We start from the raw sequence: 26,224 nt of genomic DNA on the forward strand, positions 1-26,224 counted from the left end.
CACGTCCAAACACAGTCCTGAACTTATTGCTTATGACAATAAATGGCTTTCAGCAAGTGGGATCTTGCTGCCAGTAATAGGATGCTTTGACATATGAATTTTCAAAAGGGCAAGTTTCTTTATGTCACAGCTTGGTGGCTTTAGTTCACAACAACTGACACTGCAGGTCCCTCTCCAGCAGAGCAAGGAGTGCACATAGTATGAAAAAGCTGTGAAGAAGCTACTTAAAACAGCTGGAGATGCTGTAACAGTTTCCTTCTCAGGAACTCCACAATTCACATCAGCAAAACCATCTTGGACTCACAACTCACCCAGGTGGTTCTGAGTGACCCCTTAAAGGGCATCTGCTCCCTTTGCCTCTCTAAGTCAGAGAATCCCAGAATGGTTTGGGTTAGAAGGAAACTTAAAGCTCATCTCATTCCACCCCACCGCCATGGGCAGGGACACCTTCCAGTAGAATAGGCCCCATCCAACCTGGACTTCAACACTTCCAGGGATCCAGGGGCAGACACAGCTGCTCTGGGAAACCTGGGCCAGGATCTCACCATCCTCCCAGCCAGGAATTCCTTCCCAATATCCCATGTAACCCTGCCCTCTGGCAATGAGAAGCCATTGCCCCTTGTCCTGTCCCTCCATTCCTTGTCCCAAGTCCCTCTCCAGGCAGTGGAAGGGGCTCTCAGGTCTCCCTGGATCCTTCTCTTCTCCTGGTGAACACCCCCAGCTCTCCCAGCCTGGCTCCAGAGCAGAGGGGCTTCAGCCCTTGGAGCACCTCTGTGGCCTCCTCTGGACTGGCTCCAACAGCTCCACATCCTTCTGCTGTTGTGGACCCCAGAGCTGGAGGCAGCTCTGCAGGTGGGGTCAAGTCCTCCTCTCCCAGCCAGGCAGGATGTAAGAAGAGGAGTCAGAAGAAGGTGCAGCAAGCACCAGGTACAGCACTCCATATATCAGGGAGGGCTGCACCATGTCTGTGTTGCTGCACCCACAGTGGGACCCACCCATCATCCTCAGCTCTGGGGCTGAAAGCTGCCATATGGATGCAGGGATAGAAGAAAGGTGAGGGTGGACGCTGCTCAGGCAACATTAATTATGGCTTTTCTCCATTCTGAGCCCCTATTCACGATGACTCACTATAATTTTTCATCAGTGAGATTCCATAATTTGCAAACATAAATCATAAAAATTTCTAGTCATAAATGACTACTTCCTCCATGACGCAGACATGACTATAAAGGCAATTTTGTCAGCAATGGAAAACAAAAGGACACACATCCCGAATATTTAACAGATACCAAAAAGACTAAGAATGCCAAATTAACCCCAAACAGCTCCTGCCATTCCTTTTACCAGGGAGAAACAAGGAGGAAAAACTTGGTAAACTGTTCCAGATCCATAAGCTGCAGCCACAAAATGTATAGCTGAATGAACAGTTCAGTTCATTTTCCATCACACTGTTTTGTCATCTGGCTTTGTACATGCTAAGGAATACTTCAAATAATTATGTTTTTGGACATTCAGTAGTTAGTTCTTCCATGCCTGCCTGAAAGCCACCTATTACAGACTCCAGAGTGGTTTTCCACACTCTTCTGTGTGGAATAGACAAGTGACACTTCAGGGAATTTCACCTTGATAACATAATTTAACACCATCCACAATTATAAATGATGTAAACTTCCCTTTCCTTTTTAAAGAGGAATATCTACAGTTAAATAGTTTCAAATAATTTATTTTTAGTTGCTTTAAGAGAAGCATATGTATCTTGTTTGTATTAGCTTTGGGGAGATTCCAAGAGAGCTGTCTGAATTTCCTGCATTTTCAGCAGAAAATAAAACCTTCAACAAAATAAACTCGCTCTGCCAAAGGAGTGGAAGAGCAGAGGGGAAAGAAGGAAGCTCACAAGAAAGCTGTTCTTACCCTCACTGAGTAAAGGAACTTCAAAGCCAAGCCTTTGGTGACTGGAATCTTATCTTCATCTCTTTTACTGGCAATACACTTCAGCTGTTCTATGTCAAATCCAGACAACTTTTGGTCAAGGAGGTATTAAGTGAAAAAATGCAGGGCCTATGGTGATTATAGCCTCAAAAACTAACTCTGGCATCTCTGATCACTGCTTAGAAATGAAAGCAGAGCTGTCACACCAGAGCAAAGTTTGTTGCCGGACACTTTACTAAACAAACTGCCCATCCTGACACTCCTTCATTGCCCTCCTGAATAACTGAGCAAGCTAAAAGGGTGGGTTTTCACCCATGTCCAGTCAGCCCATGTGGTAACACAACATTTCCAATGAGGAACACAGTGCTTCCAGCCTGTACCACGATGCCAAAGCCCATCACAGCCCACAACAAGGCTACGCTGTAGGAGATGCCATGGTGGTGTGTCCTGTCCCAGGGAAAAAGGCCCAGGAGCTGCTGCTCCAAGGGAAAACATACTAAACAACACCTGCCAAGGCAGCAAACCCAACTGCTTGGAAGAAACCCTGTCTGCCACAGGGTTGGGCTTCCATAGCCACTGGCCAAGGAAAGACAAAGCTGTTTCTGAGGGTACATGTATATGTGAGTGAAGGTGTAGGTGCTTTATTGGTACTTCTTATGTGACTTCATTGTGTTTGTTATCCAGCTGACCTGCAGCTAATGCACATCTCATCTCCTGGCCACACCTTCACTTTCATCTCTTTTTCCATCCATGCCCTTGCTATCTTGGAAATTCCAATCCTGAAACACTTCATGTTGAAATAACTTAATTTAGCCTTTACCTCTCTCAAAGTCCAAAATCAATCAAAAATACTATAAAATGGCCCAAATTCCCTCAGTGCTTTACTGATTCTTGGTGATGCTTCACCATCCTAGACCTCTGCCCATTTTACCTGTTTACTGAGGACTTTACAGTTCAAAGAATCTCAGAATGGTTTGGTTTGGAAGGGACCTTAAAGCTCATCTTGTTCCATTGGCCAGGGACACCTTCCACTAGGCCAGGGTGCTCAAAGCCCCCATGATCAATCAATCAAATCAAATCAAATCAAATCAAATCAAATCATCCCAACTAGCTTAGAAAAAGTAAATTACTATGCTAGGCATCTCTTCAAGAGGCAAGTTTAAGTCCACCAAGAAGCTCCAAGCACAAGGGGGTCCACCCCAGTGCTCAAAAAACCTGACAGTCACCAGCTAGGGGCTCCAACATTGCACTGAAAGAAGACAGCATTTCCAAACCACATTCAACAATGACCACAAAATGCAAATAGGGCTTAGTAGAACTAAACCCAATCATTGTCTAAGGTCCCACAAAACTGGGGAAGCAACTGCTGCTAGGAAAATGACAGCATTCCTGCTAAGAAAATTAAAGATAAAACTGTGAATCTGTATTTTTGTCAAATCATACTTGAAATACTAATGAGGTTCTCTTGCTGTTGAAAGGAAATGGAGATTTCTACTTCTCCTTGAAACTAAGCAGTATTCCCTAGAGGTATGGGAAGATTTTGTTTAGTTTGACTGGTAGAACAGGAAAGGACAAGTTCCCTATGCAACCCCAGCTCCACCATACAAAAGTAAATAGATCATTATGATACAGACTTTAATTAACAGAACCCATCTACCTTGAGAAGAGTTCAAGGACTTTAAAGACATTCCTCAAGTGAAAAATTTCTGATTCCAGCCCTACACACTCAGCTTAGCTGCAAAATGTCACCAACAAATCAGTTTGGAGGAGTCATTCAGCAATTATTGCTGTGGGAACTGAAATCGTGATACTCATCATGGAATGACAGAATGGTTTGGGTTGGAAAGGACTTTGAAGACCATCTCATTCCAATCCCAATTCCACCGGTAGGGACACCTTCCCCTATTCCAGGTTGCTCCAAGCCACATCCAACCTGGCCTTCAACACTTCCAGGGATCCAGGGGCAGACACAGCTTCTCTGGGAAACTTGTGCCAGGGCCTCAGAACCCTCCCAGCCAGCAATTCCTTCTCAATATCCCATCTAATCCTGCCCTCTGGCAGTGGGAAGCCATTCCCCCTTGTCCTGGCACTCCGTGATCCAGTAAAAAGTCCCTCTCCATTTTCTTGTAGGCTCCCTTCAGGTACTTCCTAATTCAATTTTTTTCAATTGCATGGCAGGTGTTATACAACATAAAGTTTCCCATTTATGTGTTTGATGCATAATGGTACTTACTGAAATCTATAGACTTACAAGTATATTTCTTAAAGACAATTTCTGAAGAACCTCTATGAAAGAAGTAAGTGGTCTTCCAAGGAGGAACAAACTTAACAATTGCGTAGGTTGGTACAGTCACTACATACACACTCATTTTTGAGTTTCAGTATCTACCTAAGTCCAGATTTAATCATCCTTGTCATATCTTTATTGCTGCTTCAGAATGGGTTCTTAACCTTTTCATCCTATGTGATGTTTTGAAGTAGAGAAAGCCTTATTTCTATCAGGAAGAAGAATAAGATGGAAAAATACGACATCTTGCAAACGACCAGGAAAAAAGACCAATTAGCAATTTAAACCGAACAGTTTTCTTCACATTTTTCCTTCACACCTCCCAAACTTTCCTCTATACAGTACACCACAGTTACAGGATTTATCCACTAGTTCTTTGTAGCCCCAACATCATCTCCGGTTATATTATCAACTATATTCTTCACCCTTGGTATTATGTTTAGCAGTAACAACTATGATACTCATTGCAAAAATTATATATACACATATATTAGCATATTTCCCATGAATCAAAGCTGTCATTCAAGAAAATCACTCAGTGCCACAGATTACTCAAATCTTGGGCTCAGTTCTGGGCCCCTTCATGACAAGAGAGACCTTGAGGGGCTGGAGCGTGTGCAGGGAAGGGAACGGAGCTGGGGAAGGGTCTGGAGCAGCAGGAGTGGCTGAGGGAGCTGGGGGGGCTCATCCTGGAGAAAAGGAGGCTCAGGGGGGACCTTCTGGCTCCTACAACTCCCTGATGGATCCGGGGGGGGAAGTAGCTGGGGTCTTCTCCCAAGGAACAAGGGAAGGGATGAAAGCAAACAGAATCAAGCTGTGCCAGGGGATGTTAAAGGTTGGATATAGGGAAAATTTCCTCATGGAAAGGGCTGTCAGGCATTAGCACAGGCTGCCCAGGGCATTGGTGGAGTCCCCATCCCCAAAGAGATTTAAAAGCCCTGTGGATGTGGCATTTGGGGACGTGGGTTAGTGGTGGCCTTGGCAGTGCTGGGGGAAAAGCTGGACTTGATTATTTTAGAGGGCTTCTCCAACATAAACCTGTGATTCCACGATTTTGCAGACCTACCTTTAGTGTCTAAGCAATTTTAATTGGGAAGATATCAAACCAACCTGAACATACAGCAATCCCTGACTAAAGCTGTGAATTGCACAGAAGGTGAATTCCTAAGTTCTCCTCTGGTTCCACACTGATTAGATGCTGTGGTTCAGCATCTCTGCTGTGAGATTTCAAAACCATTACTGACTTGGAACTATGACAGTTGTCTCCCACTGAAAGTACCACTCTGAATAATTTTGACTCTGTCTAAGGGAAGAAACATGACAAGCAAGACTGTGTAATCCAAGTTCTCAATAACAAACACAGCCTGTGTGGAGTTTCCATAATTTCCATACTATCCAAGCAGAAGATCTTCTGGTCCTGATGACACACAGGATGTCAGTGGGAAAAGTCAGTGCTGCTCTCTACCCAGCAGCCAAAAGATTGTGTATTCCTGCCCTTGGGGTGAAAATTGCTATTGAAATTTCTGTGGGAGGCATAAAAAAGTCAAGAAGGCATTTGCAGAGCAGACATATCCATCATTACAACGTGGGGAATGCCAAGGAGGCAAGCGAAGGGGTGTTACTGCTGAGGCTACACTGCCCCTGCTTCCTCAGTGCAAGACTCCTGCTCTGCTCAGACACCAACAATCACTGCAAAGGTAAACCAAGGTGGGCAGCACATTGACAGAAAATCACAACAAAATGCAAAAAACCCCTACTGACGGCCTCATGACAGCATCAGGCATGTTTAAAAATAGTAGTGACGTAAAAAAGGTTGATTCAACATGTTGCTGTTCACGTAGAAGGTGACTGTGTGCGCAGAGAAAACTTCTTATGGTGGCTCAGTATGAAGCACCAGCAGTGCATGATAAAAAATGTCAGGTATCAGGTGAGAGACACTTGATAAGGGGATATGGTAGCAGATTCCCAAACTGCTGTGAGCAGTAATATGCTGCTTTACAGTCATCATCTTATACCAAAGTTGAAGATAAATCATGGAGAGGGCTTTTATTTCTCATGATATATTAAGAGATAGCAGCATGGTTAGGAAAGTAATTCAGAAATATAACTCTTTATGAGACCACCTGGCATACATACATATTCATTCTTTCAGTGGTGTTAAATATTTTGAAAATTAAAGGGGATAGATTAACAAAGGTGTGAGAAGTCAATCATATTAAAAGGAAAAATTGCATTACTGATCTTTGAAGTGGTGTGCAGTATAAAGGATCTATAGATAAGTCCTTTTAAAATATTACAAAGTATAAGAAAATGTTTTTATTTGTTTTCCTCTTACCTTACCAACTCTTCAAAACGAGTCACTGCCAGTAGAAGTATCATTTAATCAATTAAGATTGGCCCAAAAAACCTCCATGAACGAATTTCAGTACTCACTTTCTCCAGCTGAATAAACTGCAAATCATAAGGAGATAAGAAACAGCCCTTCTAAGGGCTGATAGCAGACAAACCAAATAAATGGGGTAACTTTTAGACTGAATGCTGGTTTTATTACATTCCATCTTACTTTTCAAGGACACTTGGACACAAGGACACTGCATCAGTTCTGAAAAACACAGGCGGATGACCACTGCTCTGCTTCCTGCTCAATGCTCTGGAAGCACAAAGCAGCTGTGGCCTGAAGGCCAAAAACCAATCCTTTAACTGAGATTTGGAAAACCCAAAACTCACATGAAATAATTGTGGAAGTCTGTGTACACAGGCACGTGTTCCCAAATGAACTATAAGCAACAGATGACATTTGGCAAATGTTGAAGCAAAACGCTCTTGATAGAAATATGTAAAAACTGCATTATCCAGCTAAATAAAATTTCCTGGAATATTTATGAAGCCTCATCTATTTTGGGACCAAATTTAATTTTGTGCAGCCTGGTTCATCAAGTGCAGCAGTGACAGACAGGGACAAGACGAAAGATTACTGCTGAAAGGCAGAGAAGCACCTGGGTGTTGTATATCCATCTGGAGTCAGTCAACTCTTCCTCAGCAAAATCTTGTACATGATTATGATTGTTTACCTATAGTTTACACTAAGTTTTCTAATGAATTTTAAATAACATAGTCTACCACAAGGTCAGATGGCTAATTTTTTGCAGAAAAATGATTTTATATTTCAGAAAAAGTCCGTGAAGGCTTTTTCCATAGGAACGTAACATGACTCTTCCTACTGACTTGATATATCAAAATCTAAAAGATCAGTGTGGGAATGGGAAAACTTATCATTATTTGTTCTGGTAACTCTTTTGTGGCTGCACTGAGTAAACATCTAATTTTTCTGCAAGTGCCACAGATTAGTTGCTGGTGAATGGCCGAAAGACCCGCTTTTAGGAATTGCAACATCCATTTTCCCAGTTTATTTAGGGAGAAGAGATACACTTGAGATAATGATTCTGATTGCAGTGAACAAAACAAATTGAACCTGCAATGTTACAATAAATCCTATTTTCTCTAGAACAGGACGGTTGTTTTTTGTTATTAGCAAACATTATCTTTGAGGTCAAGAGTTTGGGTTAGTACACACACAAATGATGGAGTGGAACAGGCTCTGTACACATTGTACCAGCTTGATGGCAACAAAAATGCATCAGAACACAGTGTATTTGATGAAAATGTCATATATTCAGTAGCAGGACACAGCTCACTCAGCTTGGGCTCCAGCCTAAATAAGTACAAGAGTATCTGTAGAAGAGCTCCACCACATTCCAGAAACATATTCTGAAGGACAATTTTAAAAAGAAAAGGTATTTTAATTGTCCCAACTTTGTTTCAGACAAATGAAGGCAATCAGACATCTCCCAACAGTGCTGGGGACAAGAAGTACAGGAGTATTAAATAACAGAAATATATTAGAGACTTTTCTCTTCATGAATGTTTTAAAAGATACTCCCCTGACATGGCTTTATATTTGGTATTTCACTGGCAGAAAACAGATGTTGAGTATGACTATCAGCTTCTTGGTTTGGTTTTCTATTTTGTTTTGTTATGTTTTTCTGTTTTGAGTCTTTGGTTTGTGTTTTTAAAATGTCTTTCCCCCTTATTTTCCCCTAAAACATGAGAAAAATTTATGTTGGCATAAATGAAGAAGGAAAAAAAAAGAGTATTTTTCATATGTGTTATTCCAAACCTTCTCCTGCTGTTGCTGTAGTTAAACCCTAGGAAGCCAGATATCAGACTGAAAGCAGCACGCCAGGTTGCTCCAAGCTCTGTCCAACCTGGCCTTCCAGGGATCCAGGGACAGACACAGCTTCTCTGGTAAACCTGTGCCAGGGCCTCACCATCCTCACAGATAACAATTCCTTCCCAATAACCCATCTAACCCTGCCCTCTGGCAGTGGGATACCATTCCCCTTGGCCTGTCCCTCCATCCCTTGTCCCAAGTCCCTCTCCAGTTCTCCTGGAGCCCCTTTAGGCACTGGAATGAGCTTTCAGGTCCCCCTGCAGCCTTCTCTTCTCCAGCTGAACACCCCCAGCTCTCTTTATCTAACTCAGACCTTGTTAAGAATTGCTACTTTTTGTCCAAATTCTGTGTTATTGCTTCTGTAATTAACCAATTGTGTGGAATAACTCCAATTTATAAAAACTGATCCAGCATACGAAATGTGCAGTATATTCCTCTAATTCACTTAGTTCCTGATCCACAAAAAAATGAAACATTTCAAAGAAATTGCTGGTTACATGTAAGAGAATTAAAAGTTTACCTATCCAATTGCACCCGTGAAATACACTAGGGTGTCTCTATACAGTGCAATAAAGATGAATCAGAGAGATTCTTATAAATTTCTGTTTCTTCTAAATACACTCTTCACATGTTTTGAGAGGTTTCCTGTGGGAGTTGAGGACCACGAAGAAGAACAGTATCAGAGATGGAAGAAAGCATTACAAGAATCCATAGAAGAGGAAGATGAAGTTTGAACATAATGGACTTTCAGCAAATACAATGGAATGAGTGGCTTTTGATGTTTGTTGTATTTTCCTACTTTGTACTCCCACATTTTTATGAAGAATCCCCTCACGTCGTTTATTCCTTTTATACCCATGTTCTGATTGGTTGTGTAGCTGCCGCAACGCAGATGTTCCATACAAGGTTATGCCTCTCCCCTTTATCCCTTATAGAGATGTAACCCCTCCTTATTCTCCCTATTAAGGTAAGTTCCCTCCTTCTCTTTCCCTAAATGTCATGTTCACACCCCCAGTTCCAGAATGTTCCTTTCTTCCCCTATATAAAGGGGAAGCCATGTTAATAAAGGGCTTGCTCATCCACCTACATACCTACAAGAAACCCTGAGTAAGCGTCCCTTATTTCCCCGCTGGGCCATAACAAATGGCACCCAAGGCATGAGGCAGGTTTTGTAGGTCCTTCACATTGAAGGAACTCGCCTGCCCACCTAGGCACAAGTACTGTCGGAGAGAGAGGCGTACTCCGACGGCCTCTCCCAGCTGAACGGCGGATACGAGCTACGAGCGGGCTGATCCACGCACCCAAAAAGAAAGAGGTGAGCAGCTGCGGGCAACACATCTTTTCCTGTGATTTTCCCTACCCGTTCCAATCAAAAATTTAATCATGGGAGGTCAACTATCAAGGAGCGAAAATGAAGTATACCGCAATTTAAAAACATTAATTGATCAACATGGCCATACTTACGATAAAAATTCATTAAAGTCACTAGCCAAATGGATAGAAAAAAGAAAAGAATCAGTCTCTGAAATTCTAAACTATGAGGAATGGGACAAAATTGGAGAAAAATTGTGGAAAGCAAGCGATAGGGGAGACAAACTTGCAACTAAATCGCTAATAGCCTGGCGAATGGTTTTACTCGTAGTAAAACAACAGAGAAAGACAAGACAAAAAAGTCCTTGGAGAGATTCAATGCCTCAAAATGGTAGCTCTCCTGTCTCCTCAAAGAAAGGTGGGAACTTCACAGAAATCCAAGATGGCAAGCAAAGGGGTGGTGGCCAAAATGGCGCAAAAAGTAATCCTCAAGATGGCATTGCGGTAATGGGCTGGAAAACTAACCTACAAAATGGCGACATAACAACTGACACCTTAGCAACGCCAGAATATAACAACACACAAGACACGCCCATATCCTCTAACCCTGTAATGACATCATCACCCCGGAAATTAGAAGGTGAAGGGAGTCATCAAAATGGGGGTGCCCATGATACTTCCGGTGTAAACTTCCGGAAAGATGGCGCCATCCATGATACACTATCAGACACAGACCCAATAAACCTCAACAGTAGATGGGCCATTCCATGCAAACAAGCGGAGGAAGCAGGTGACCTAGAATTTATAAAAGCTTTTCCTGTTTACACGGAAGAGGGTCACCCACCAACATGGCAACCGCTTTCATACCCTGTTCTCAAAGATATAAAAAAGGCGATACATGAATATGGACTTAATGCTCCATTCACAATAGGATTATTAGAATCATTATTTTACGCGTACACGTTAACACCAAATGACATAAGAACATTAACAAAAGCAATCCTTACCACCATGCAGTATTACATGTTCGAGAATGAATGGAAAGCCTCAATAAGGAAATATGTTGATGAGACTTTTGCATATAGAAGAATACCTATTAATGATACCATTAATCGCCTTTACGGCGAAGGGCCATATGCCTCAAATAACCAACAAGCGAGAATCAACATTGAAGAACTAGACCGCACAAAAAATTTTGCCTTAGTTGCAATTAAATCAGTAGCTGATGCCTCCACTCCTAGTCAATCATTCACCACCATTCACCAAGGAGTGAAAGAACCATTTTTTGAATTTGCTACCAGATTGAGAGAGGCAATCTCAAGACAAATTTCTCATAAGGAAGCCCAAGAAGCCCTATTTCAAAAATTAGCTGTTGAAAAAGCTAATGAAGATTGCAGAGAAATACTAAAACATTTAAAAAATCCTACGTTAATGGAAATGGTAGAGGCATGTCGTTATGTTGGCTCACTTAACTATAAAACGAAATTAATTGCAACAGCAATGAAAGAGCCACAAAAATGTTTTAATTGCGGAGAAAGTGGTCACTTAAAAAAGGCTTGTCCAAAAATTAAAACTCTGCCTACTCCTCTTCCACCTTATCCATGCAAGAATTGCGGGAAGGGCAGACATTGGACTCACACTTGTAGATCTAAATACGACATTTCAGGAAGACCTTTACCACCTAAAACACCACCACAAAACAGGAAAGGGCCAGTACAGGGAAACGGGGTGAAGAGTGCCAGAGGGAGTGCGCAGACACAAAAGACCCTCCCGTACTGTTAACACTGCCAAACACTACCCTCAGCACCAGAAGACACAGAAATGTAAAGCTACAGTGGATAGATTTATCTCCTATTATACCATCAACAATTTAAAATAGTGATTTTCATATAATTCCTGTAGCACCATCAAAAGAAGTTTTCGTTGAAAACACATACCTTTTGACAAACTCTGCTTCAGCAGCCAAAAAAGGCATCGTAATTGTACCACAAGTAGTAAAGAATTTAAAGACTAATTCCTTCAACGTTAAAGTAAATATCGCTTTTTCACCAGTGACAGTTTCAGATGAATCACCAATAGCGTGTTTACTGTCTTTGTCTCAACTATCCACATTTTCAACTGAAGAACCCTTAGAAGTGAACTGGGCACAATCAATTAATAGTGAAAGACCAATAATAACTTGTTCTGTCTATTCTCCCATAGTAGGTCAAACAGTTTCCACTGTTGGATTAACAGACACAGGAGCTGATGTTACAGTTATAGCAGAAGAAGACTGGCCTCGACACTGGACGCTGACTTCATCATTCATTCACATCAATGGAGTAGGTGGTTCCAAATCACCCAATCAGAGTGCAAACATCTTGACAATTACCGGACTGGAAGAGAGGACAGCAACTGTCCAACCTTTTGTTTTGCAGTTACGTCTGACCCTTTAGGGAAGGGATGTTTTATTTCAGTGGGGAGTCTTAAGTTCATCAAATTTATAATAGCGGCCACTGGCGCGTAGCAGCTACCCCATCTACAGTGGAAATCAGAAAAACCAATATAAACCAGTGGCTATTAAAAGGGGAAAAGCTGTGCATCCTTTATCAATTAGTAGAAGAACACTTAAAACAAAAATCATATTGAACCTTCCGCTAGCGCTTGGAACTCACCAGTTTTTGTTATAAAAAAGTCTTCAGGACAGTGGAGACTTTTACAAGACCTTAGGAAGATCAACGAGGTCATAGAGCCGATGGGAGCACTGAAACCAGGCATGCCATCGCCTGCAATGCTGTCAGAAAAATGGCCCTTAGTTATAATCGACATTAGAGATTGCTTTTTTCATATCTTACTTAACCCTAAAGATTGTTTTAGGTTTGCTTTTTCAGTTCGCTCATCGAATGTTGCTGAACCACACCAGAGGTACCAGTGGAGAGTTCTCCCACAAGGAATGAGAAATTCGCCAACTCTGTGTCAGCAGTACATTGCAGATATTTTGTCTTCAATCAGAAAAAGGTACCCTCAAACCATTTTGTTCCATTATATGGATGATATTTTGTGATCAAAATTACTCTGTGGTGCAGGAAGTTTTACAAACAACAGTTAACACCCTAAAAACACCTGATTTGCAAATTTCAGAAGACAAAACACAGCGAGAATCTCCCTGGAAATACCTGGGATGGAAAATCACAGAATCCTCCATCACCCCACAACAAGTAACTTAACACAAAGATTTCTCTAAATGACTTGCAAAAGCTTTTAGGTCAGATCAACTGGGTCTGTCCTGTGTTAGGTATAACCACAGATGAATTACATCCTCTTTTCTCTCTTCTAAAAAGAAATCCAGATCTTACCTCTACCAGAACTCTCACCCCAGAAGCCACACGAGCTTTGAGAAGAGTAGAACAGAAGTTAGATAATCGACAAGGACACAGAAAGCGAGAAAGTGAACCTCCTGTATTAACAATCTTAAAAGGTCAAATGCAGCCATTTGGGTTGCTGGGACAGTTGTACCATCAAGGAATTGAATTTTGTCTATGGGAATGGTTGTTGGGAATGGTTGTTTCTATATCATCAATTTTCTAAAACACTAGTAACCTTTCCAGAAATGTCGAGTCAATTATGTTTCAAAGGCAGGACAAGGTGTTGGGAGCTCTCAGGCACAGATCCACAAACAGTGTATCTGCCCCTGACCTCCGAGCAGCTTGAACAGCTGCAGACAATGAGCCACAACTTTCAAATTGCCATGTCAAATTTTACGAGCCACAACTTTCAAATTGCCATGTCAAAATTCACCTTCCTGCTTGCAACTTTGTTCAGAGATTAAACCAAATTCCACTTCAATTAAATCAAATTTATAAAAAACTCCAATAAAAGGTGTGGAAACAGTATTTACAGATGGATCAGGGAGAGCTAGAAATGCGGTAATGATTTGGAAAGAAAAGGATAATTGGCATCAAGATAACCATAAAGTGAAAGGTCCTCCTCAAATAATTGAGTTGTCTGCAGTTGTTCGTGCCCTGACCTTTTTTTCGTCCCGAAGTATAAACATAAGTCTCCAACTCCCAATATGTTGTTGGGACTGTACGAAGGGCTGAAAATTCTTACTTATGTGATATAAACAATCAAACCTTATTTAACTTATTTAAACAATTGTTATTTCTTATTCAGAATCCCAACTTCCCATTTTTCATAATGCACCTCTAATTGCACACCTCCTTGCCTGGTCCTGTAGTGGAAGGGAATTGCCTCACAGACCAACCAGCAGGTTTGACAGTAGTCCCACAGCGCTTGGAGCAAGCCAAACTGTCACATGAATTTTTTCACCAGAATGCAAAATCGTTGCAAAAACAATTCGGTGTAACCCAAAATCAAGCCAAAAGAATAATACAAACATGTACAGATTGTCAATTAGTATCTCCACTAAAACCAGAAGGAATTAATCTCCAAGGGTTGGAACCCCTCTAAATTTGGCAAAGTGATATAACTCATGTTTCTTCATTTGGTAAATTAAAGTATGTACATGTTTTGATTGATACGTTTTCAAAATACATTGTGGCAACCACACATTCTAGTGAAAAGAGTAAAGACGTGAAAAAACACCTTATGACAGCATTTACGCACACGGGAGTATAAAACAGATAATGACCCCGCATACATCTGAAAAACAACACAAGAATTCCTAGCACTGTGCAGCATCAAACACAAGACAGGCATTCCTCATAACCCTACAGGACAGGCAATTGTAGAACGTGCACACCAAACGATTAAAAACATGCTAATAAAACAAAAAAGGGGGAGTATGGGACTAACTCCCCAAGAACAACTCCAGAAAGTCATGTGTGTTTTAAATTTTTTAAATCAAATAGAAAATGAAATCACTCCAGTACAGAAACACTTTCTCTCTTGAGACAGTCCCCAAACATCAAAAGCAAAAATTATCTATAAAGATCTAATTACAGGTGAATGGGTGGGTCCTTTCCCTCTAATTACATGGGGGAGAGGACACGCCTGTGTCTTAACAGATAAAGGTCCCGCGTGGATTCCATCAAGATGGACCAAGCCATATCACCATTTCTTCATCACCTCCATCCTCATCATTACCTATGGATTCGTGATCTGCCATCGAGTATAGGCAACTACCCTTCCTTCCTGGACCCACTAAACAGAAGAAAATGTTTGGATGAAGTTGGTAAATGCAACCGGGTCAGATACTTCACGTTTATCTATTTCAAATTTGAAAAAGCTGTTTAGAAGTTGTTTAGTGGGTATGCCCTCAGAACAAGAGTTTAACGAATTTCTACGTAGTCATTTGTTCACTGATATTGAACCTCAAGAGATAAACCTCTTAGGTTCAATAAAGACTAATCATTGCCTTGTGTTTGAAAAAATCACCACTACATGAAAAATTATAAAAAATGTAACACCTAGAAAAAACATATATACCAATACTTCTATTTGGTGCAATGGAAAAAAAAATAAAAAGATTGCTACAGAAACAATTGCTAAACCAATGGCTTTTCCACAAGGCAATTTTCTGATCTGTGGAGAAAGAGCCTGGGCAGGAGTTCCTTCTCACCTCGTAGGAGAGTCTTGTTCGGTTGGGAAATTGGCATTATTTAATCCAGGGAAAACCTTTCTCCCAAGTCAGAAACCATCTACTTTAATTCAGCCACCAAAAATTAAAAGATCATTTATTGCATATAAGGTGCTGCCCACCACTAAAGCTCCACAAAAACTTGATTGGAGATTCCCAAAAGGAATTCCATTTCCTACCTGTATTTCAAAAGTACTAAGAAAAAAACAAACCACAATAAGCCCGACCACTCTTCCCCCAGGCTATACGCTGCCCCATCCAGGTCTCTTTCCATTTACAGAAAACCTACCATTTACAGAAGACTGTGACCCTAATATCTATATTTGGTCAAGAATTAAAAATTTCTGGAGTAGCTTTATTCTACCAGGGATCGGAACTGCACATGCTTTGTCACTTCTGACACATATGGGGTGTTGGTTGGCCAAGGAGGCCAACACCACCGGCATAGCCATCAAAGGCCTCTTAGCCGACACCCAAAAATCAAAAGAAGTTACCTTACAAAACAGAGTGGCCATAGACTTTTTACTACTTGCTCATGGTCATGGCTGCCAAGAATTCAAAGGAATTGCATGGTCTCAATTTTTCTGATCATTCTCAATCGATTAGTAGTAGCATCTCCGAGTTAAGAAACTTAATAAAAGAGAGACATGCATCTCCCAAGTATAGCTCCAATGATCTTTTTGATCAGTTTCAACTTCCAAATGCCCCCAATTGGCTCAAACAAATAATTATAATTTGTTTTTCAATTCTGTTTTCTCTAGTTATAACTTTATTAATCCTACCTTGCCTTTTTGCTTATCTCAAAAGATTTATTATCAAGAATGTTTCCGTAGCGTTCTTTTTAGAAAACAAAACAGATGTGGGAGTTGGACCATGAAGAAGAACAGTATCAGAGATGGAAGAAAGCATTACAAAAATCCATAGAAGAGGAAGATGAAGTTTGAACATAATGGACTTTCAGCAAATACAATGGACTATTGCATGAATGCACAGGTTTTGATGTTTGTTATATTTTCCTGCTTTGTACTCCCACATTTTTATGAAGAATCCCCTCACGTTGTTTATTCCTTTTATCCCCATGTTCTGATTGGTTGTGTAGCTGCCGCAGTGCAGATGTTCCACACAAGGTTATGCCTCATCCCTTATAGAGATGTAACCCCTCCTTATTCTCCCTATTAAGGCAAGTTCCCTCCTTCTCTTTCCCTAAATGTCATGTTCACACCCCCAGTTCCAGAATGTTCCTTTCTTCCCCTATATAAAGGGGAAGCCATGTTAATAAAGGGCTTACTTACTTGCTCATCCACCTACATACCTACAAGAAACCCTGAGTAAGCGTCCCTTATTTCCCTGCTGGGTTGTAACAGTTTCCCACAAGAAATTTTACAGAGAACAAGCAACTACTACTGTCAGTAGGGATAAACAAAATGAAAATACTCCCTTATACATTTCTTTAATGCTGCTTTTAAGGCCAGGCGATGAGGAAATCAGTTTTCAGCGAGTGGCTTATTTTGCTGCATGTGATACTTCATAAGAGCAGCACAGAGGAACCAACGCTTTTTCAAAACCCACTTTTGGTTTTGAATTTCTGCCTATATTAATAATTATTCTTCTCCAAACCTCTCTCTTATTCACTTCATACCAAGACTGTCTTTCAATCTTGCTTGACTCATACCCTTTAAAATATTCCCCTTTCCTTCATCCCATCATTTCAGTCTCCTGGCCACCCACACTGCCAATTAACAGCAGTTGCATAACATTATAGGTAATATTAACAATAGCCATTAGTGGGAGAATTGCCCTCAGTGAGACAGTGGGAAATGCTGTTCAGGGGGATAATACCTCTCCAAAAGATAAACTGTGAGTTGATGTCTCTTATCATGTCTCTCAAAATCACTGAGTCTTGGTTTACCTTCATTTCTAGTATATTCTCTCTCTTTCTTTCCAATTCCAAATCACAGATAACTGCAATGAAAGAATCTAAAGAACTTTGTTATGTTTCCTTTTAAAATAACTCCTTACTACTCTTTGATAGAAATGGATTGCTCTTTATAAACAACCAGAACTGTTTAAAAAACTCATCGGTTTGTCCGTAAGTGTCCCTGTAAAGTATGAAGAGAAAAAGTTGGAAATGGAAGGTACAACATGTTCCACCACTGCCTCACAAAGCAGTGCAAAAATAAAAATTCCAATTCCAATTAGGTATTTAGTACCAAATAGCTTAAAAGGTTCTGTACAGACTTCCTTCCACATCCATTTCCATTAGTCTACATGGCTGCATGTTTAAAAAAGCAATTACTGAGATGTTCATAACATATGGTCACATATTTATGGTTTTGAAGCACTGCATTTTTCAATCAAAACCTTGCTTTAGGAACACTAGAAATTGTTTTCCTGCATTGTTGAAATACATTGCTGTTACAGAAATAAATCCTGCTCTTTGGAGAGCTACTGCATTAGGCTGTTCTGTTTGTCTGGTGGAGCTATGACGAAGATGAACCATCCAGAACAATCGACTTCCGAGAAGCCCTGAACAACCCACTCCCGTGCGGGAGGCAGCACAAACAGCAACTAAAGGCCAAACCCAGTAAGAAGGACGCCTTGGAGATCAGTACTGTCCCTTTTTTTCACCCAGGCACTTCAAAATTTGTCATTTGTCTGAACTGAGCTTCACGGTACTTGGGTTCATGGAACTAATAAACTTGTGTTTATAGACAGGCTTGTTGAGTGCTTTCTCTTATCAATGTATCACATTTTCTACGTATAGCTATGCCTCAGACCCTTCTAGAATCCCAGTATTCCATCAGGCTTCCAGTTCCCTCCAATGCAGCTCAATTAGCTGTCCAGGAGAAAAATTAGCGTACAAAATTCCACAGCTCAATATATGGAGATGTGAAGGAACCCCAAGATCTCATGCATTTCTAACACAAGCTCTCACAACTTCTTTAACTTAATCATCTTCTAAGGACACTCATTTGAGCAGTCTTATCAAAAGCACGTCCTTTGAGTTCAAAAATGCAAACAAATGCCATAATTTATACCCTCTCCTGCAAAACAATGACAATGCCCTAAACCTCTAGAACTATTAAAGGAGGAAAAGCAATTTTCCTCATTTAATAAATAAAAAATTACGAAGTTCATGTTTGGCTTGCTTCAAATGTGTCTAACATGCACAACAGCAGGTTTTTAAAATTAATTCAGCTGGTGTTTGTATTGCTACTGTCTGTAGTTCTACTTCTTCCAATTTGTTCTCATCTCATAGATCTGAAGAATTAAAGATTTTCAATCAGATGGTCATGAGATGCTACTGCCACAGAAAATGTTCTTCAAAAAAAAAAGTAATTTTCATCCTTATTTTGCAAAATATTGAGAATTTTCAAGTGAAACAAGGCTTAACAACACCTATATAACACAAATACCAGACACCAATGACACTTCCGTGGAACTCCTGAGTGATGAAAGAACATCACCTTTTTGAAGAACATCATCTTCATGTTCTTCAGTATATTTGCTCAAAAATTCTTCAACCACAACCAGTGCATCATTAAAGACACAATAATGCAAAGACCAACTGTAAATAACTATTAGAACTTCATAGTAATATGGAGAAGTTTAAATAGACCGAAATCCATCAACATCTCAAGGATATTAGGATAGTTCTTCTGCTTAAGGATAATTTATGCAGCATTTTCACAGGAAAGTTTCCAATTCATTTGAAGGAAAGTACTGATTAAGAATTCGGACAGAACTGCAGAATTCAGCTATCACTCAATATAAAAGCTCACTTTAGATTTGGGTTAGGTTGGTTATTTCAGTCTATTCTGAAATAGCTATTTTTTAGCGATACAAAAATAGGGGGATTAGGTAGGAGTAATAGTCTTTAAAATATAATTCATCTGAAGGAGGGTATGACTAATATTTAGAAAATGTATTTATAGGCCTCCTGCTCTAAACTGGAGACAGGCAAACCTAAGAATAACCTGACATTGAAAATGTTACTTCATAAGCCATCAACTCAGAGTAATCAAAAAGAAGGTAAAATAGTGCAAAACAAGGTCCCATTAAATGCAACTTCAATTGCTAGAATCCACCTACCATATAAAACCCACTAAAACATTATATTGGTTTGCCATATGCTGCTTTCAGTAAACAACACACTAGTAAAAATGTTCTTGTATAATCATATTTTAAGTTTATTCCACTAAACAACAAAAGGATCTAAAAATTGACACACAAAAACGAAGGTTTTTTAGGCCATTAACAATGACTGGCCAATGCAATCAAAAAAACCTACAGAGTTACTCGGTGACATATAAAATTGGAAGAAAATAGAGGCAAAAAGGATATTGAAGAGACCTGGGCAGTGCTTTGGGTGAAAAGTAGGGGGTTTAGTGAGTTTTAAAGAAAGATTATGACAAAAAAAACTAACTTAGCTTTTTTTCCTCGCCCCCGTATTCAACAAATATGGACATATCTCAATTAGGAGTCTTGATTTAATTTGTAAAAGTTTCCCGTTCTGCCAACAGTGTATTCAATTTTACATATTTTGTGTGTTCTCAGCAGTTACCACTAAGCAATATTTTTACAGACTACCAGTTAAACAACGTTAATTGCATCACACTAACTCTATTATGCTTGACCAGTTTATTTGGAAGTGGGTTTAATTTCATTTCTGCATCATTACTGGAGTCATCAGACGATCGCAGGGAAGACTTTCTACTTCTTCACGACAGCACACGTTTATAGGAAAACACCTCTGTGTGATGGCAGAGTTCTACACTAAACTGTTCTTAAGATAATAAAAAACCCCAAACAAATAGAGCTGCAGGATATCTAATGCAGTATTACACATGCAAGCACAGAAGATATTATAGGACCTAACAACCTTAGAGGTCTTTTCCACTCCAAATGATTCTATGATTCATAGAATTCATAGAATCCCAGGGTGGTTTGGGTTGGAAGGGACCTTAAATATCATCTCGTTCCAACTTCCAAAACATCACAAAGCGTATTTAAAGGTCAAATATTGTTCACATCAATAGTGAATGAATTGTTTGCTAAAGGCTGGATAAGCTAAAAATAATTAACTTCTTTGCACGTAACCGAATCTAGAACATTTATGGATTTTAGATCTGTTTCATTATGTTTAAGAGGCAGTAAATACTGCAGTTCATAGAACTGATTTCACCTACTCTTTAGCAATACCAAATTTCCAAGATAAATAGGGTGCCCTTAATTATAAAAGACAATTTCTTCCCGGGGAGTAAATGAAACAGGGAACCTTTTAACATCCATTGATGTGCAGAGGGGAGATTATGTTGGTTCTCTGTTGTGGAAATAAAATGAAGGACTATTTATGAAGTACTTGGAGCTTCGAATATAATCAACTGTAATAACAAGATACAAGTTTACCCCCAAAAATATTCCTTTTTTGTTGAAACCACTTTTGTAATACTGCTTTTTAATAACCCTCATAATGGCCGAATTAGAGGGACCCCAACTGAAGTCATTCATCCCACATAAAACAAACATTGCTTTTTCTTCTTAGCTTTGTTTTACAAGCTACATTACTTCCAGATGACGCTCGAGGGGCCTAGGAGTTTCAAGAGTTAGATGGTTAAACAGACAGCTGCTTTCTATTTACCATATAAATCAGGGAAAAATCAAAGAAGAATCTAAATATTGAAATTCATTTGGCCCATTATGGAGCACAAACTGAGAGGGAAAAGAAAAAAAAAACATAGGAATCACATCACCCAAATGCAAAGCTTAATTCTGGTTATCAAGATGAGAGAGAAACTCATCGGCATTTGCAGAATTCCAGGCCTCCATGTAACACCAGCTGTGCACAGCAGGTAAATTTAAGGAGTCAGGAAAAGTCAGCTCTGATTGGGAAATCTCCTGGTATAACCAGGCTTTGCTACTGTAGACTTCCTATACATAAATAGATATTAAAATATATATTTTTATATATGCACACACAGAGATCACTACATTCAGATTTTCATATTTTTCCCTTCGGATTGCCAACATGCATTTATTTCTATGCTAGCTAACCCAAAAAAACCAGATTTTGGACAAGGGATTAAAAGATGGCTCTTCAGATATTGACAGGACTACATCTATAAATATGAAAATCTAACATTACATACATTGCTTCTACCCTCGACGAATTTCATCCACCATCGAAGTGCTGCTTAAATGATAGTCCTATATATGAAATAATGGAAGATATTGGCACTAAGTGGGATTATTTTTAGAATTTTTCCTAACACATTTAAGCTTCATCTGGACAGAACGATGTATCTTTTTTTTAAACCAAAATTTAGAAGGTAGGACTCAAGTGATGATGCGTGCCAAACTATTTGAATCTAAAACTATTCCTGTATTTGATTTTTATTTTACTCAATTCTTTGCATTAAGCAAATTCTTTTTTTTTTTTTTATATCATCAAGAAAATTCTGAACCCCTGACAAAAGCTTGCCAAAATTCAAAACTTACTCCCTCCTTCTCCATCCCCTCTCTCCCCAGAAAGAGCTAAGGAGAATCTCTTGTTACCAGCTGTAGTATAACAAGCACTGAAGGGCTCAAAAATCATAAGCAATGCCATGAAATCCTTAAAAAGCAATTACTTGGGTAGATGGTAGCTCCAACAACACGTCTGATGTGCTACTTCCCAAGGGAAGTTAGCGTGTCTCCAGTTGTGCTGTTAAGTACCTCTGATTTAATAAATTACATTAGGCTGTAATCAAATTACCAAGAAAATCATTGATATGTTTACTTAAGTAATTTGTCTTGATTTGAACTGAAAGAAGCAAAAATCCTCAATTATTTTATTACCAGTTTTCCTGTTTGCTGAGAATTTTAGAAAATGTGCTTTCATTGAATGCGAGAAAGCAATAAAGATAACCTTCACTGGATTTTTCCCATTTCTTCAAGCCTGGAGACAAGGACAAGGGGATCAAAGTGTGGTATTTCAAAACAGGTCAGTGCTACTATGAAAATGATGAATAATAAACTTACGAAATAATGAGTAAACAAAGCAGCATGAGAATTAGTCTGACCAAGGATCCTGTCTTTGAGGCAATGGTTTAATGACAGGGGCTGGTTCTCTCTTCCCTGCTGGCTTCTTCATCCTGCTCCCAAATCCCATCACACTGACAGGAGTTTAGCAGGAAAGGATGAGGAAACTGGTCCAGTCTTAATAAATGAAACAACTTGTTCTTTTTTTTTTTTTAAAGACCAGAAAAACCTCAACAAGAACAATGTGGAAAGGACCTTACAGCTCATCTCATTCCACTCCCTGCCATGGACAGGGACAACTTCCACTACAACAGGTTGCTCCAAACCCTGTCCAACCTGGTCTTGGACACTTCCAGGGATTCAGGGGCAGACACAGTTTCTCTGGGAAATCTGTGCCAGGGCCTCACCACCCTCACAGCCAGGAATTTCTTCCCAACCCTGCTCTCTGTGAGTTTGAAGCCATTCCCCCTTTCCTGTCCCTCCATCCCTTGTCCAGAGTTCCTTTCCAGCTCTCTTGGAGTGAGTCCCTTCAGACCCTGAAAGGGGCTTTCAGGTCTCCCCAGAGACTTCTCTTCTCCCGAAACCTGTGCAGAGCAGGTAATGTGGGAATCATCCCTTTCTTTATCAGAAACACAGAGGTACAACGGGCTTCAGAACTTCAGACATTTCAACTACCTCAGTTCCTACAATCTTCCTCATTCTTACAGACAACATAAACATGAACTTTCAGAAGCAGAATATGCTGAAGTGATGAAACCTGGCCCAAACTTTTATTTAGTCAACTGACTATGGCTCAGATTAAGTGGGAACACGAGCAATTGGAGAGGGGAAAAAAACAAAAGACCAGAAAGCCATCCACCACAGTTTACCTTATCCTTTCAAAACACAGGTCACGAACTTATTTCACTCTCTCCTGCACCAATCTTTCCAACTGCTCTTTCTTTCCTCTACCCCTACGTCATACCAACCATAGGAGACAAGAAACTCAGTGAAGTGTCTAAATCTCCTGGCTGTACTCCAGAGTATAAAAACTACAAAATATTTTTCAGCACCAAATTCTTACACAGCCCCAAAATATATGTACATATATATATATATCTTCACACGCCTAAGTGTGCATGAACATACATATATATATTTATGTATATGTGCTCTTACACATGTATGTATCATGCTGTTTGCTTTTCTCTGAACAGTGGGGATGGTATTTTAGGAAGAAAACCTAAAGATCTTTCTTCATAAAATTAGTATCTTCCTGACAAGAGGCTCCTATTCCTCAGAAGCAAACCCATGGAAAAAAGACAGAAAAAGGCCAAGGGGTCTAAAGTCTTGGAGGCTTTCAGTTGTTCATGCCCATGCAGATGAAAGAGCTTTATCCAGCCTGTGTATCACCTCACAAGGCAAACAGGAGTGGGACCTCCTGCTCTTCAACCACAGACTAATTTGAGGGTGTTCTTGCTGAAATGTTTCAAGTTCCAAAAATTAAAGGTCTGAGAGCAATTTCTGGGAGGGAAATCAGAGAGCCTAAACCACGGGTGCTGTTAGGAGTTTCACGTGACTTAGGGCATGGTAAGGCAGCAGAAATACACAGGAAAATCCTGTAAGTGATTAATTTGCTTTACAAACCCACATGCCTCTGAATAAAAAAGTGCCTCCAGTTTGTAGGGTACGTGTCAGAGATAACTAAAAGATGCAGGTTAAGAAACCTGGTTAGTTGTATGAGATTTAGGTCATCAAACCATTATATCAAATTATTTCTTCAGGTATTTTTATACTTAATGCTAGAGTAATATGATATGTAAAGTCTCAAGCAGGCATGTCCTGGACCTTGTATTAACCCTGAAAATAAAACAGTTGTTAGATTTTCATCCTCAAAAATCCAAAACAACTGATAAATCAAGTCTTTTTCTTTTTTTTCTTCACACAGTATTGCAGCGAGAGTTCAAATGAGTACAAACCAAAGATACTTCAGCAGCAGAAAGATATTATTCAAGTCCTTGCAAGACGTCTCCTTCTTGTACTGAAACTAGAGATTTTCCAACAAGCCGTGCAATTAAATTACAAAATTGTTGCCTATTTGTGGGCATTGGCTCAGGAAACTGAAGAGAAATGTAAGTATCCATGTGCTCATAACATACCAATTTGTCCCATGACTACAGTAGTCCCCCAAAGGCTCACTGGGAATTGTTTCCAATCATTTTTAGGTATTTTAACATAATGTGGATGCCAAAGCCCCGTTCTTAAAAATAACGTTTTCTACTGTGTCATTTAAATATCCTGAATTACAAATGGCTCGAAAATCATGAGTTGACAGTAAGTTTCTTCGCTCTGAATCACTGTGGGTTTGCTCTGCCATTTTTAAGTGTAATTCTTGCGTTTTTTAAAGACATCTCAGACATGACATCATTCATACAGGTTCCTGTATTTTGATGTCGGTGATTGCTCAGCTGTCACACTTCGAGAATTCTTTGCAGATTTAGGAATGTGCCACTTGTTTTTGAATCACCCACTACGACATTCAGTTTGATACTCACATAATCAGGACATGGAGAGTCGCTTGAACCCAGGGAACCTCTTAAGGACTGTGTGGCTTGTTCCAGCACTTTGTTGTGTTTTTTAGACAACAGAGAAAATAAACTGGAAAAAAAAAAAAAGGATAAAAAAAAATCAAAATAATTTCACAATAATGTCCTGAAATAGTTAGACCATTCAGTCAGAAGAAATGTTTTATTATATACACAAGATCTTTAGAATGCAATGCACGATAGTTATATAACTTATTTATTTATTTCACACCTTGGTAAGTAACAGCAGTTTGAATCAGAAATATTCTATACAATAAATGACAGGAAGAACATTTTATGTTCATGATTAAATTCTTAAAAGTCAAAATGTAACAGAAGGAATGGTATACATGCATGTTTAGTTCATAACGAGTTTGTGTTCACTAAAACGCAAATTTTAAGTGCAGCACCTCATGCAATACACTGCAATATATCCTTAAGCATCTCGTGTATTATTCATTGTAATAACCTGATTGCTTAGACAGGAGAAATTCAAGTACATGACAAAAGCTTTGGGTGTTTGGACACTGAGTTACTGCATTTACTAGCATATACTATTTTCAGATTTATTTTAGCTTAAGTTAAGGAAAAAAAGATTATCTTACTGCTTATAAGTAATGTGTGAAATCAGAGGTCCACACACATATGGAAAAATAAACATATTTTTCTTTCATTTTGAAAAAAAGTACAGCAGTGGCACTCATAGAGGGTAGTATAACCTGATATATGAGGAGAATGGTGGAAGCAGGAGCAGTGGGCAAAGGCCACCAGACAGTGCTAAGCAGCTCCAAGGAGTCAGATACTTCTCTAAAGCCCTGTCTACCTCAAACACAGCTTTCAACTCACAGATAACCCCATCCCAATCTTAGAGCTGTTTTGATTGCAGAAGAGCTTCTAAGATCATCAAGTCCAACCATTCCCCCAGCACTGCCAAGGCCACCACTAACCCATGTTCCCAAGTGCCACATCCACATGGCTTTTAAATCCCTCCAGGGATGGAGACTCCACCCTGGGCAGCCTGTGAAAGGACAACCCTTCCCACAGAGAAATTTTCCCAAATATCTAATCTGAACTTCCCCTGGTGTAACTTGGGGCCATTTAATCTTGTTATAGCTCAGATGTTTTAAGACTTTCTGTGTTTAAAAACATTACTTGGGCTTCTTTTTGGACCACTGGAGGACTCCTATCAGGCTTTCCTAGGATGACTATGTGTGTCCTTAGAGGGTGGAAAGGCTGCCACGACCAATAAGCACAAATAAGGGTGATGGTGGTGAGGTCCTGGCACAGGTTGCCCAGAGAAGCTG

The 26,224-nt window shown here is 39.8% G+C and overlaps 1 protein-coding gene across 5 annotated transcripts in view; it reads right to left on the reverse strand.

Moving 5' to 3' along the window:
- The window catches only part of DYM (dymeclin), a 216,510-nt gene that overhangs the window by 49,689 nt on the left and 140,597 nt on the right, over positions 1-26,224 (reverse strand). For all 5 annotated transcript variants that reach the window (XM_027656166.1, XM_027656165.1, XM_027656168.1 and 2 more), the window contains one exon: positions 24,891-24,993. In XM_027656166.1, coding sequence (XP_027511967.1) covers positions 24,891-24,993 — 103 coding nt within the window. The remainder of the gene's footprint in view (positions 1-24,890; positions 24,994-26,224) is intronic.

Source organism: Corapipo altera, unplaced genomic scaffold (genome assembly GCF_003945725.1).
Source record: "Corapipo altera isolate COAL_440 unplaced genomic scaffold, ASM394572v1 61553, whole genome shotgun sequence".
Lineage (NCBI taxonomy): Eukaryota > Metazoa > Chordata > Aves > Passeriformes > Pipridae > Corapipo > Corapipo altera.